The 14,568-nt window shown below is 31.2% G+C and overlaps 2 protein-coding genes across 3 annotated transcripts; both read right to left on the reverse strand.

The window, feature by feature from the left end:
• Positions 1-1,362: 1,362 nt before the first annotated feature.
• LOC108917682 (aldo-keto reductase family 1 member C13-like) lies at positions 1,363-10,372 on the reverse strand. 2 transcript variants are annotated; one of them, XM_018724412.2, is made up of 5 exons: positions 10,103-10,372; positions 5,393-5,743; positions 2,506-2,735; positions 2,187-2,447; positions 1,363-1,447 (listed from the first exon to the last, which is right to left on the reverse strand). In XM_018724412.2, exons 1-5 carry the CDS (start codon positions 10,172-10,174, stop codon positions 1,417-1,419), a joined length of 945 nt encoding a protein of 314 aa, XP_018579928.1. In that variant the 5' UTR covers positions 10,175-10,372; the 3' UTR covers positions 1,363-1,416. The 2 variants fall into 2 exon arrangements, with proteins under 2 accessions (XP_018579928.1, XP_018579930.1); XM_018724414.1 differs by having other exon boundaries at positions 10,241-10,371.
• Positions 10,373-11,646: 1,274 nt separating this feature from the next.
• On the reverse strand, positions 11,647-14,161 carry LOC111691720 (aldo-keto reductase family 1 member C13-like). Its single transcript, XM_023454971.1, has 5 exons — positions 14,054-14,161; positions 13,067-13,417; positions 12,783-13,012; positions 12,464-12,724; positions 11,647-11,718 (listed from the first exon to the last, which is right to left on the reverse strand). The coding sequence occupies exons 1-5, from the start codon at positions 14,123-14,125 to the stop codon at positions 11,688-11,690; spliced, it is 945 nt and encodes a 314-aa protein (XP_023310739.1). The 5' UTR covers positions 14,126-14,161; the 3' UTR covers positions 11,647-11,687.
• Positions 14,162-14,568: the final 407 nt, after the last annotated feature.

Genomic DNA, 14,568 nt, shown 5'->3' on the forward strand with positions numbered 1-14,568 from the left:
CACTTTTTATGATTAGGAGTTTAACCATCGATATATCTCGTCAAAATAATATCATTTTGAAGTATACACTTTTTCTTCCAAAGGCTTCCTTTTAGAGAAATAAGATCTTGAAAAGAAATATTTTTTTTGACTTTTATTTATTTTTTCTTAAACTATGAAAGCCATTTGTTTTATTTAGTATGAAGTGTACGAATGAAAAGCTCTATCGATTTTACAAATTATTGTGAACATAGATCAATCATAGGCGTACGGAAGGGGCTCTGGTAACCCCTATTATTAATATAATTTCTACGCCACTAGAAATTTTTCAAAATGAATATATTTTTTTACATTGCGTTTATTCTATAGAAAACAGGTGTCTTACTAATTTTAAATGAAATGCAAGATTTTTTTTAGAAAAATGGCTTCTTTATGGATTCATTACATTTGAAATGGTTAAGTTTTTCAAACAAAGTAATACATAATAAAATATTTAATATTGAGAAACAAACAGAAATAATTTAATAATGCAACGTAAAATCAATGACGGAAGAAATATGTCAAAATACGTATAAACAACTGTTATTCAAGGAGCATGAGATTTTTTTTTCAAAAAATCTGTGCCACCTACAACCGTTTCTTTAAATAATAAAATAAAAAAGTTTTAGATGTCGCTTTAAAATATTATTAACACATAACTGATACATTCTGGACCCCTTCTTAATCATAAATTTAAATAGGGTCGTACATACTTCAATCATTACCCTGCTTACCTAATTGTAATGAAATTAATTGCTTTATATTATTAATGCATATATTATGAGATGTACTGAAAGAACAAACTTATTCATTAAAAAAATATTAAATTTACATATTATAAAAATCTCATATGCACCACGCGTTTACCTGTAGTTTTATGTTCTCAAATATTTGCAAACCGTATTTTCATCATTAACATTGCACTTACGACCCTAGGTACATAAAAAACTATTACCTATAGGGAGTTTATTAAAAGTCACATATAGATATTTATATTACAATATAAACATATTTTTACGTTCCAGTTTACTTTTACAAAGTTATCTTCTCGTTTTGTTTAATAATCTATGTACCTGCATTCATAAGTATGCATCTGTTAGTTACGTGATATCTCCAAATTCGCCAAGCTCTAATCATCATGAGTTAACAAATAACGAGTTATCATATATTTTAAAGCAATATTGTGCAATCAATTTCAAATTACCCATCTTTAAAATTTGTAACATTGTGCAATCATACGACATTTTCAAATTATTTATTTTAAAATTATTTTTCAAACATTAGAGGAAAAAGGACAATGAATATAGGTACCAGCTTCGGCAAGATGCAGAAAAAGACATAGGCAACTTTTTTAAATAAATTTTATTGGATCTCAAATTAAAATAAATTAGGTATTTCTTAAAATGGATATTCAGGATGCTTCTCTATTCTAAAACAAAAATAATTTGTCATTTGGTACATACAAATCGCTCAATTTTTCTTTTTTATAAAATAAGAGTAAATAAGAGTAAAATAAGTAAGAATGCGATAGAATTAGCACGTGATTACATTATTTCTATTGAGGGTCTATTACCTAAGACTTCACTGAATATTTGGGCTTTCCACAATTAACAAAAGGCACATTTTAGAAATTATTTTTTTTTCATTTACTGCTTATAACTCGCTGTCGAGGTTCAATCAAACAAACAATAAATCAAATTTGAATAGTTAAAAAGTATTGTGGTCAACATATGACAATTTCCTAAGGTTTGGAATTATTGAAAAGAATTCTAAACAGATAAAATTCTGTAACAACCATGTACCTCCATGAAAATAAAGTGAGTAAGGTGATTGAAATATAATTTGTATACAGAATTTTTTCAGATATCTTGAAGAATTAAAAATAGATCCACCCCAGAATCAAAATAACACACACATATTTGGCATAAAACGTAGAAGTCCTACATGGAGGTTATAAACAGCTAAATAACTACTATTTGAAATCTGACCTCGGGTAGGTACCTTTAAAATGGTTCTGGAAGCATGAGAAATGAAATGATTTCGTTTAAGAGAACTGAAGATAAATTTGATCCAACTTGGATATATTTATGCACCACAAAATAATTTCATTCATATATCTCATTAATGACGTTTCATAATCTATATGTATTTAATTGAATAGTTCTTACCCTGGAACAGATTTAAAAGTGGTCAGCCTGGTTGTTTCACCACCATCGAGATCATCTAAAGATCTTATGTCCTCTGAATTTATTTCAAAGTCAAAGACGCTGATGTTTTCCTTTAATCGCTCTGGACTCGAACTCTTCGGTATAGCAACTATATTCTTCTGTAGGAGATACCTCAACATTATCTGTCCAGGACTTTTATTATATTTCTTCGCTATGTTTTTAATTAGATCAGAATTAATGACTGCCGGAACTTTTCTATCCCTAAAGTTAAACATTTAATTAAAAAAGTGCTCGTTTGCGATGTATTCCGATGCCTTACTCAAATCTCTTCGCTCCTGGAGCCCCTAAAGGAGAATATGCAACCACTACTATCCCATTTTTGTGACAATACCCCACAAGATCTCGCTGTTGAAAGTCAACGTGCAGTTCCACCTGCAAACACGCTGGCTTTATCCTGGCAGATGCTATAATCCTTTCGATTTGTCTTTTGTTGAAGTTGGATAAACCTATCGTTTTCGTCCTTCCAAGATGGACTTGCTCCTCCATTTTCTGCAAAATAAACAATTAGTTTAAACAAAATTGAAAAAATATATATATACAGCGTGTCCCATTAGTGCGGGAAAGTCCAATACTATGTTAAAATGAGGAATATATGGATTTTTCTTTTTACTGTGTTGTCACATTTCTCGGAATGTACAAATTTAAAATATATTCAACTATACAGGGTGTTCCACTTTTCCTCGACAGACACCAACTTTGGTTTTTTAAATGGAAAGACATATTTTTTATATCTTTTTCGGATACTACATCAAAAATAAAGTGTACTTTGTGGAGAATATTCTATTCAAATATTCACAGTTTTTGAGATATCTCGCTTGAAAGGTTTTTCTAGTCGATATTGGTTGCTTACATTTTCTGATACTGACAGGTTATAGTAATACTACTAAGCCCATTTTTTTATCAGATGTTTATTAAGGATTAATCTTCCGAAGCATGCTCCAAAAACTGGCCTGCATTATACAGGGTGACCAAAATATCATGTCAAAGTTACCAATTGAAAAATTGAAAAATCTCGATTTTTTTTAAATGCAACGCCCTGTTTATTTTCATACCATGAGATGCAGAATTAAATTCTCTACAACTTTGCTATACCCGCTCAAATACCAAAATTCATTAGTTTTTCATGAAATCTCATTTCTATGAAAAAATGCGAAGTTTACAAATAGCTTATATGTAAAATAAGGTAGTAGGCTCCTGTCAAAGGATAATCTGGATAATTTTCGATTTACATAAGGTTTAATAGAAAGAAAGATTTAATAGAAGAAGAGAAGCCCATGGTAACTCATTATTGGCAAGTCGTATTTACCAAGCTAATAATCCAGATTTACAAAGATATCCTCGTACAAAGTGTTTTGTAAAACTGAAGGAGAGGTTTGAAAGAACGTCAAATGCAAATTATGAGAAGACAACAAGAACACACGCATTTGAGTATAATTTTGTGAGTGGGCAACTATAAAGCTACAACAAGATGAATTTTTTTTTTTCAAAGGTATTATTTACTGACGAATCATCCTTTTCCAATACTGGTCGAGAGAGTCGACACAATTGTCACCATTACGCCGATCATAATCCCAGATTAATAAGACAAGACGATCATCAACACCGCTTTAAAGTCAACTTTTGGGCGGGAATATGCGGAGAATATGTGATTGGACCACATTTTCTTGAAGGAAACTTAACTGGTAATGGGTATTTGCAATTTTTACAAAACAACTTGCTCCAATTGCAGGGACATATTCCTCCAGATGACTTAAACAGTCAGTGGCTCCAACATGATGGTGCCCCTGCACATTCCACACTGGCGGTTAGTTTTCTCATTATGTAAGTTATGTAAATTCATAGAAAAACTGTTTCAGGTTAGACAATACTTAAATGGTTTGTATCCAGATAAGTTGATAGGTAGCCTCCATGGCCTCCCCGATCCCCAGACCTGTCTTGTCTTGATTTTTTTTATGGGTCTATATAAAAGACAGAGTGTATGAAACTCCTCCGACAGATGTAGAAGATTTACGGGCAAAAATAAGAAATGATTTTTTGACCCTAACTCCGGAAATGCTGCGAAATGTGTCAAGTAATTTTCGTTGTAGAATTGCTCAATGTCTATAGAAAAATGGCAGACATTTTGAGCGGTTACCTGTTAATTACTAATTTAACTAGGTCTTTATTACTTTTGTTAGAAATGCACGATGTTGATTTACTCTTTTGGATACTGCATGCGCGTGTTCTTGTTGTCTTCTCATAATTTGTATTTGTTGTTCTTTCAAACCTCTTCTTCAGTTTTACAAAACACTTTGTACGATGATATCTTTGTAAATCTGGATTATTGGTTTGCCAGTAAACAGTTACCATGAGTTTTACTAATTGTTGTATTATTTATTTACTAATTCTTCTTTAGAGTAATTCATTTCACAATTATTACTGTCGCTTTTCTATTAAACCTTATGTGAATCGAAAATTTTCCAGATTATCCTTTGACAGGAGCCTATTACGTTATTTTACATATAAGCTATTTGTAAACTTCGCATTTTTTCATAGAAATGAGATTTCATGAAAAACTAATGAATTTTGGTATAGGAGCAGGTATAGCAACGTTGTAGAGAATTTAATTCTGCATCTCATGGTATGAAAATATACAGGGCGTTGCATTTAAAAAAATCGAGATTTTTCAATTTTTCAATTGTCAATTTTGACATGATATTTTGGTCACCCTGTATAACGCAGGCCAGTTTTTGGAGCATGATTCGGAAGAACCATCTGATAAAAAAATGGGCTTAGTAGCTATTAGTATAATCTGTCAGTATCAGAAAATGTAAGCAGCCAATATTGACTAGAAAAACCTTTCAAGCGAGATATCTCAAAAACTGTGAATATTTGAGTAGAACTATTCTACACAAAGTACCCTTTATTTTTTATGTAAAATCCGAAAAAAAATATATAAAAAATATGTGTTTCCATTTAAAAAACCAAAGTTGGTGTCTGGCCAGGAAAAGTGGAACACCCTGTATGGTTGTATATATTTTTAATTTGTACATTCCAAGAAATGTGGCAACACACAGTAAAAAGAAAAATCCATATATTCCTCATTTTAACATAGATATTGGACTTTCCCGCACTAGTGGGACACGCTGTATATGTATAACCGTCACCTTCCAAATTTTTATGTGATCAAAATCGTCTATTTCCATGCGGTTATCTTCGTCTCCAAAGTATTTTACCCCAATGGGATGATGGATCAAGTACAAATCAACATACTCCAGCTGGAGATTTTCCAGTGACTTCTTCATGAACAACTCCACTCTGTCCTGGTGTATGCCAGGCAGTGGAAGCTTGGTGGTGATGAATATATCTTCTCGCTTTAATTTGCCCAAGGAGAACCATTTTTTTAGAACACGCCCAATGAACACCTCATTTTTGTATCCATAGGCAGTGTCAATGTGATGGTATCCTAACTCAAGGGCGGCATTCAAAACCCTTTCAAGATCAGCTTCATTCCTGAGCTAAAAAAAATTAAAGTGGTTAAAAGTCGTTTCTTCTTTCATATATTTCAAAAACAGGACGATAAAAGTGACTCGATTCTTGTAAGGTAATAATAGCATAGTTATGTTAGAGGAAGTCTATAAACAAGTCAGTATGTTGCTGTCAAATTTAGTGCTTAGAGAAATCATAAGGAAAAATAATTATTTTTGATTTTAGGTTGCGAAGTTTCGATTTTGTATTCAATAATTGAAAGTTTTGCGAAACAAACAACAATACAACAAGACTCTCAAAACTGATGCTCCATTTAAAAAGTAAATCGGTTGGATATCGTCGAACGAAGTCTATGATGCAGAAACTTCTTTATGAATAATATATATGCATGAGGAAGGACTTTACACTGCATTTGGACGTATTTGTTTATCTAATTAAGATGGTTAAAATAACATCGACGACTTTATAATCCATCAAAAAATAATTCCGGCATCATAATTAGAATTTGAGAACAAGATATGATTGTTAAGAATGAATGAATAATTAATTAATTAATACAGGGATCCTTAATTTTTATATTAGAAATAAAGAAAACAATGTGTGATCAGATTGAGATGTAAAATTTGTTCAACTGAAATAAATTTTCAAAAATAAGTATTTGAAAATTTACTCCAGTCGAATTGGAGTTTGATCGTAAAAAAAATATTGGTAGACATTTTATTGCACTTTATTTATGATAATTAATTGTTTTGTGTTGTAAGCAATTAAATTACCTACAATTTAAGGTATCTAAAGTCATATTTCACCTATTTGTTAACTATAAAATAAAGGTCGTACAGTTTGTTCCAGGGTCAGGCAAGAACCGCTTGAGAAGTTGCTCTTTTTGCATTAAATAGAGTTTATTTTTACGGTAATTTAAAAAAAGAGAGAAATCACCTACGTCTCTTTGTTCCCAATATAGTGTTTTTACAATGTAAACGAGTTAATTTTTTTGCAGCTGTATCTGATAATATACTTAAAACTATTGATGATGTCAATACTAGTCCTTCAATTTATCTTCATAATTTTCCTAAAAAATTTTCCTCATTTTTCATATCTCCTGTTGTTGAATGTGAGACAAGCTATCCTGGCACTTAAAAATTCAATGGAATTCAATCTTGGAAATGGGTGTGTGGCCAGATTCCATTAAAATAGTGAAGATTCTTTCTTTACACAAAAAGGAGAATACTGATTTATTAGACAATTACCATCCTACAGCTTTGTTCTGTACTTCAGTAAAATTTTAGAAAAGATTTGTAAAGATAGACGTGTCTCCTTTTTTGAAAAACACCTTATCCTGACACCGTCTCAATTTGGTTTTAGGAGGAATTCTTCAACTATTAGAGCTTTACTAACTGTTGTTAAGGACGTAGTTGATGGCCTTGATCATGGGTAAACAAGGAGCGCCACGTTTTGTGACTTGACCAAGGCCTTTGACTGCGTTGATGTACTTCTGAGCAAACTCGACTATTATGGTGCCCGAGGTTTAGCGTTGAAACTTTTTGGTTCTTACTTGTCAAATAGATGGCAATATGTCAATATAAACAACTGTAATTCCGCTATACTGCCCGTTACAAATGGTGTGTCGCAGGGATCGGTGTTGGGGCCATTATTTTTCTTAATTTACATAAATGACTTGCCAATCAATATGCGTGACTCCAAGTGTATTATTTTTGCTGACGACACGACCCTTTTGACACGTGGCGGTGTGGATAATAGTAGAGAGTGTCTATCAAAGGCTAAATCCTGGTTTTCTTCAAATAAACTTAAACTGAATTTTACTAAAACCCAACATTTGCATTTTACAGCTGATAGATTAGTTGATAGGACTAATAATGTGAAATTACTGGGTATTACTTTAGATCCCAGTTTATCCGGGGCACCTCATGTCGACACTCTCTGTTCTAAGCTTGCAACGCAGATTTTTGTTATGAGGCAGCTGAGGCCTTCGCCGAGTGATGCAGTTATGAAGGTTTTGTATTTTTTTCTCTTGTTCACAGTCACCTTAATTATGGAGTCTCGTTATGGGGCAACTCCGTTACCGCGCGGAAGGCATTTACTCTGCAAAAGGCGGCGGTTCGCATTGTAGGTACAGCCCACCGTCGCCAAGATTATGCCTCTTCCAAGCATATGTGTATGTATATTTTTGAAACGTTGCTGCATGTGCACAAGAATCTCCAAAATCTGGCCACTCATTCATCCATTCACGATCACAATATTAGACAGGCACTAAATCTTGTGGAACCTTTTTCTAGAATTAATATTACTAAGAGAAACAAGGTCCAGATTCAGCTTTATAATAGATTAAGTAATCATTTTAAAAATTTTAAATTTATTATGATGTCTCAGAGAAGTTTCCACAAGTTCATTAAAAATTTTTTATTAGAGCAATGTTTTTATAGTCTTGATGATTTTATTTCATTCGTTACTGTTCGATAGTTGTGACAAAAAATGTACAGTTTTTGTATATAACAGTGTCAATAAAGTTTCTATTCTATTCTAATTGTTAATTAACTATCTATTGGACGTATTGGACTGAGATTTTAAAGACAATTCTTTAATTGGGTTTAAAGGGTTAAACTTTTATTTTCAAAAAGTTTTACATTGATAGTTTATGTTATAAACGCGCTAGCAGCAGTAAAAGTTAACGTTAATGGTTAATAGTTAATTAACAATTAACATTATAAAAAAGCTATCATGGGGACAAAGAGAAGTAGGAGATTTCTCTATTTTTTAAATTACCGTAAAAATAAGTTCTATTTAATGCAAAAAGAGCGGCTTTCGCTTAAACCTGGGACTATTTGTTTATAAGGCTCTTTTGCACGTTCTACTTTGTTGGTTGTAAAGAGCAACGTAATATCAACTTTTTTCTTTTCGATACGTTTCTTTAAATCAATTGAACCTATACCTACGATATTAACTTCTAAAATTAACATTTAGTAATTAAACATTTAAATGTAAAAAAAAGAACGAAATTAATTAACATACACCTGGAGCAATAATTTCACGGTCAATCATATCGGCCTTTGGCACACATGTGGGTCTTTAGATTGACCGTCTTTTCTATTAATCTCATCAACATCCATAGCTTTTTGCAATAATAATGGGCAATTTTCGAAAACTGATTTTTCCACGTTGAACCTTTATTTTACAGTTAACAAATAGGTGAAATATGACTTTAGGTAGGTATTTTCCGATATGTCGTCTAGATTTTCATGGGTAGTGAAAATGTGAAAAAATACGTAATTTTGTCACTTATTTGCAATTTGCCACTTCTTTCGAGTTACTTTTTTGATATTATCATTCTATGTACCCTTCCTCGTCATAAAGTGCGATAAAATGTCTATTAATAATTTTTATAAACTTTCAGGCTTTACGATTCGACTGGAGAAATTGAAGAATTGATCTAATAGAATTTATAAATAAAAACTATATGTAAAAAACTGTTTCATTTCAGAACAAAAAGTTGTCCATTTCAGTTAACTCAAGCGCATTCTTAACCCTTAGAAAAGATAATTAGAATATCAATATTTTACGACAGTTTTCGAAAAAATTATTATCAAATGTACTTCTTAGCGAGACCAAGTAGTTGCATCAGTAACTTGTAGTGTTTTTCTTGGTATTTACTGTCGTATTTAATTAAATGCCTATTTAAAAATTCAGTTCAATTCTAGAGAATTATGATTTTACGAGGGATATACCTAGTCGAGATTTGTCTGTGTATAGTAATGACGTAAAGGTCCAAAATTAATGCAAAGTGGTTGGACTGAATGAGATCGAGATAATAATTATACTTCAAACAAAATTTAATTCTGTTATCTATCAACAAATAACATTGCAAATAATTAAAATGCTTGTCCGAACTGTAAGCGGCTTCTATTTAATAAATTAACAAAAGTACCTATAAACGTGACCAAAATCAACGAAATAAATACATGATTTATTTCAAAATGTAAAAAACAGATGAGGGAAGCCAAGTAAATAATATTTAATTTATGAATGATGAACGAAATGATTGCTTGAATTATTATTAACAATATTGAAAAATAACTTCACTACTTGACGGTGATAACAATAACTACTATTTATTGTACATTTTATTATTTACTTTGGAAATGATGATTCCTAGCAACATGCAACAAGTACAATTTTAGTATATACATATATTTGTGATGTTTATGAACAATCAATAATTAAAGCCTTATACTAAATCTGACTGACATCGATTTATCAGTTTTCTTGTATTTAAAAAATGTCATTAAAATATTTTATTTGCCTTAAATAACGTACTGATGTCGTATGTAACAATTTATTTAAAAACGTTTATTATTGATAAGAAGAATACTTACGGAACCTGTTCCTAAACCTATGGCCGGCATTTTCAAGCCTCCAGGTAAATCCTTAAATATTTTAGCAGCCATATTTTTTAACTTTACGGATTTTGTATTATAAAAACAGTTTTTCAATCACTACACATGGGTACTTACATGCGTCATGTTAAAGTACATCGTTGAGGTAAATTATTTGATAAGATATTTTGATGTTTGTATATTTTTTGACCTTGGCGAGATATTCGGTGATACTTTAAGCGTCAAAATACGACAGTGGAGTACAATGTACAGAAGAGACTGTCTATGAGGTATAAATTGGCATGACCTTCCTACAACTACTGTGTGCATGACTTGCAGTAATGTCTATTGTAGTAGGTGGTGAGAATAACTAATAATCTACTTGTTACACATTTTATTTTTATTGGTGTCTCCATAAATATTTTACATACTTATGCAATTTTTATTAACATTAGAATGTTTCGTATGCAAATTTATACAGGATGATTAAATTTTTATGATTAGGACTTTAACCATCGATAAATCTCGTCAGAATTATGTCATTTTGAAGTATACACTTTTTCTTCCAAAGCCTTCCTTTTAGAGAAATAAGATCTTGAGAAAAAATATTTTATTGGTTTTTATTTATTTTTTCTTAAACTATGAAAGTCATTTGCTTTATATTTAGTATGAAGTGTACAAATGAAAAGCTCTATCGATTTTACAAATTATTGTGATAGTAGATCAATCATAGGCGTCCGTAAAGGGCTCTGGTAAGCCTTATTTTTAATACAATTTCTACGCTACTGGAAAATTTTCAAAATGAATATATTTTGTACATTGCGTTTATTCTATAGCAAAAACGTCTCTTACCATTTTTAAATGAAATGCTTGTTTTTTTTTTTTGAGAAAAATGGGTTCTCATGAATTCATCACATTTGAAATGATTAAGTTTTTCAAACAAAGTAATACAGAATAAAATATTTAATATTGAGAAACAAACATAAGTAATTTAATAATGCAACATAAAATCAATGACAGAAAATATGTCAAAATACGTAGAAACAAACTCAAGGAGCATGAAATTTTTTTTCAAAAAATCTGTGCCACCTACAACAGTTTCTTTAAGTAATAAAATAAAAAAGTTTTAGATGTCACTTTAAAATATTATTAACACATACCTGATACATTCTGGACCCATTCTTAATCATAAATTTAAATAGTGTCGTGTATATACTTCAATCATTACCCTGCTTACCTAATTGTAATGAAATTAATTGCTTTATATTATTAATACATATATTATGAAATGTACTGTAAGAACAAAGTGGATATTCATTAAAAAGATGTTAAATTTACATATTTTAAACGACTTGAAAATATACGGAAAAATCTCATATGCACGACGGGTTGTAAGTGCAGTTTTATGGTCTCAAACTTGTGTTCTCATACGATATTTTCAAATTATTATTATTTTTATCAAACATTAGTGGAAAAAGGACAATGAATATAGGTAGGTACTACCTTCAGCAAAATACAGAAAAAAAAATAAACAACTTTTTTTAAAATAAATTTTATTGGATCTCAAATTAAAATTAATTATTTCTTAATATGGATATTCCGGATGATTTTCTATCCTAAAACAAAAATAAGCATTAGTATCATCATAAAGTTTGTCATTTGATACATAAAAAAGCTCAATTTAAAGTTTTTATAGCAAGTAAGAGTGCAATAGAATTAGTACGTTTTTATATTTTTTTTATAATTCTATTGATGTCTCGTTGCCCTTAGATTTGAGCTTTCCACTATTAACAAAATGGCACAATTCAGATTTTTGTTATTTTCTGCTTATAACTCGCTGTCGAGATTTAATGAAACAAAAAAAACATATTGTGGTCAGCATTATGACAATTTCCAAAGGTTTTTGGACTTGAAATATTGAAAACCAAAAGTTCTGATACGAACAGATAAAAATTGTGAACAGGTGAAATTCTATAAAAATCATGTTTCTTCTTCGAAATAATGTGACTAAGGTGATTGAAATATAACTTATATACAGGATTTTTTCAGATTTACTTAAAAATTCAAATACAAATCAAACCCAGAACCAAAGACCCAGAATTAAAATAACACATATTTGGTATAAAATGTAGAACACGCAGGTTATAAACAGCTAAATAATTACTTTTAGAAATCTGACCTCGGGCTACCTTCAGAATAAGTTATTCTGGATGCATGAGAAAACTAAATGATTTCATTTAAGAGTAATAATGTGTCTCAAGATAAATTTGAACAAACTTGGAAATATTTATGCACCAAAAATTATTTTATTTCATTAATTACGTTTCATCATCTATACGCATTTAATTCAAATGTTCTTACCCTGGAATAAATGTAAAAGTGTGCAGCCTTGCTGTTTCACCACCATCGAGATCATCTAAAGAGGTTATGTCCTTTGAATTTATTTCAAAGTCAAGGACGCTGATGTTTTCCTTTAATCGCTCTAGACTCGAACTCTTCGGTATAGGTACAATATTCTTTTGTAGGAGATACTTCAACATTATCTGTCCAGGACTTTTATTATATTTCTTCGCTATGTTTTTGACTACATCAGTATTAATGGCTTCCGGAACATTTCTATCCCTAAAGTTAAAAATTTAATTTAAAAGGTGCTCGTTTGTGATGTATTCCGATGCCTTACTTAAATATTTTAACTCCTGGCGCCCCTAAAGGAGAATAGGCTACCACTACTATCCCATTTTTATGACAATACCCCACAAGGTCGCGCTGTTGAAAGTCAACGTGCAGTTCCACCTGCAAACACGCTGGTTTTATCCTGGCGGATGTTATAATCCTTTCGATCTGTCTTTTGTTGAAGTTGGATAAACCTATAGTTTTCGTCCTTCCAAGTTGGACTTGTTCCTCCATTTTCTGCAAAATGAACAATTAGTTTAAACAGAATTAACAATAATATATCACCGTCACCTTCCAAATTTTTATATGATCAACATCTTCTATTTCCTTGCGGTTATCTTCGTCTCCAAAGTATTTCAGCCCAATAGGTTGGTGGATTAAGTACAAATCAACATATTCCAGCTGGAGATTTTCCAGTGACTTCTTCATGAACAACTCCACTCTGTCCTGGTGTATGCCAATCAGTGGAAGTTTGGTGGTGATGAATATATCTTCTCTCTTTAATTTGCCCGAGGAAAACCATTTTTTTAAAACACTCCCAATAAATACTTCATTTTTGTATGCATAGGCAGTGTCAATGTGGCGGTATCCTAGCTCAAGGGCAGCATTTAAAACCCTCTCAACGTCAGCTTCTTCCCTGAACTGAAAAAAATTTAAGTGGTTAAAAGTCGTTTCTTCTTTCACATCTTTTAAAAACGGGACGATAGTGGCGACAGAATTATGTTAAGGTAATAGCATAATTATGTTAGAGGATATTTGTAACGTCAGTTGCTGTCAAATTTAGTTAGACCTACCGCTTTTGTATTCAATAATTCAAAGTTTTGCCAGGCAGAGACAATAGTACAACAAGATTCTCAAAACTGGTGCTCTATGTGAAAGTTTACGATACAGAAAGTTCTTTATGAATAATTTATATGCATAAAGGAAGAACTTTACAATGTATTTGGACGTATTAGTTTATCTAATTATGATAGTTTTAAATAGAATCTTTGAAAGTGGCAGATCTTCGATTGCTCTGTTAGCATCGATGACTAGATAATCCATCGAAAAATAATTCTGGCATCATAACTGGAATTTCAGAATAAGATATTGTAGTTAAGGATTAACTTGATCAACACTAATACAGGGAGCCCTAATTTTTATTTTACGAATAAAGAAGATAATATGTCATCAGATTTAGTTGCAAAATTTGTTCAATTGAAATAAATTTTCGAAAATAAGTTAATTGGTTAATATTAACAATTAACATTACCATTAATATTGATAAAAAAAACTTACGCCAGCTGTTCCTAAACCTATGGCCGGCATTTTCAAGCCTCCAGGTAAATCCTTAAATATTTTGGCAGCCATGTTTTTTAACTTTACCGATTTAGTTTTATAATAACAGTTTTTCGGTCACTACACACTGGTATTTATACTTATACGTCACGTAAAAGTACATCCTTGAGATAAATTATTTGATAAGATAATTTGATGTTTGCATATTCCTTGTTCCAACTACTGTGTGCATAACTTGCAGTAATGTCTACAGGGTCGGAAAGTCCCCATGGTTCATCGGCCGTTACGTGAGAGCGATAAATTAAGTCATAGAAATCCGTGCGATAAAGAGATGGCTATAATGAAGGCGTCTAATAGTCACCGCCCATTTCGCCCTTCCACAAATAAGAAGTGGATCTTATTTGTTATATGTTAAATGAAATGCTTGTTTTTTTTTGAGAAAAATGGCATCTTATGGATTCATTACATTTGAAATGGTTAAGTTTTTCAAACAAAGTATTACAGAATGAAATATT

This window comes from Anoplophora glabripennis, unplaced genomic scaffold, assembly GCF_000390285.2.
Source record: "Anoplophora glabripennis isolate ALB-LARVAE unplaced genomic scaffold, Agla_2.0 scaffold44, whole genome shotgun sequence".
Lineage (NCBI taxonomy): Eukaryota > Metazoa > Arthropoda > Insecta > Coleoptera > Cerambycidae > Anoplophora > Anoplophora glabripennis.

Bases quoted from the DNA above. Each gene is read 5' to 3' on its own strand.
- LOC108917682 (XM_018724412.2), bottom strand. From the start codon at position 10,174: ATGGCTGCTAAAATATTTAAGGATTTACCTGGAGGCTTGAAAATGCCG. The intron at 5,744-10,102 runs GTAAGTATTCTT...AATTTTTTTTAG, and splicing joins TAGGTTTAGGAACAGGTTCC to CTCAGGAATGAAGCTGATCT. The intron at 1,448-2,186 runs GTAAGAACTATT...TTTTTGTTTTAG, and splicing joins ACTTTTAAATCTGTTCCAGG to AATAGAGAAGCATCCTGAAT.
- LOC111691720 (XM_023454971.1), bottom strand. From the start codon at position 14,125: ATGGCTGCCAAAATATTTAAGGATTTACCTGGAGGCTTGAAAATGCCG. The intron at 13,013-13,066 runs GTGACGGTGATA...TTCATTTTGCAG, and splicing joins ATCATATAAAAATTTGGAAG to AAAATGGAGGAACAAGTCCA. The intron at 11,719-12,463 runs GTAAGAACATTT...TTTTTGTTTTAG, and splicing joins ACTTTTACATTTATTCCAGG to GATAGAAAATCATCCGGAAT.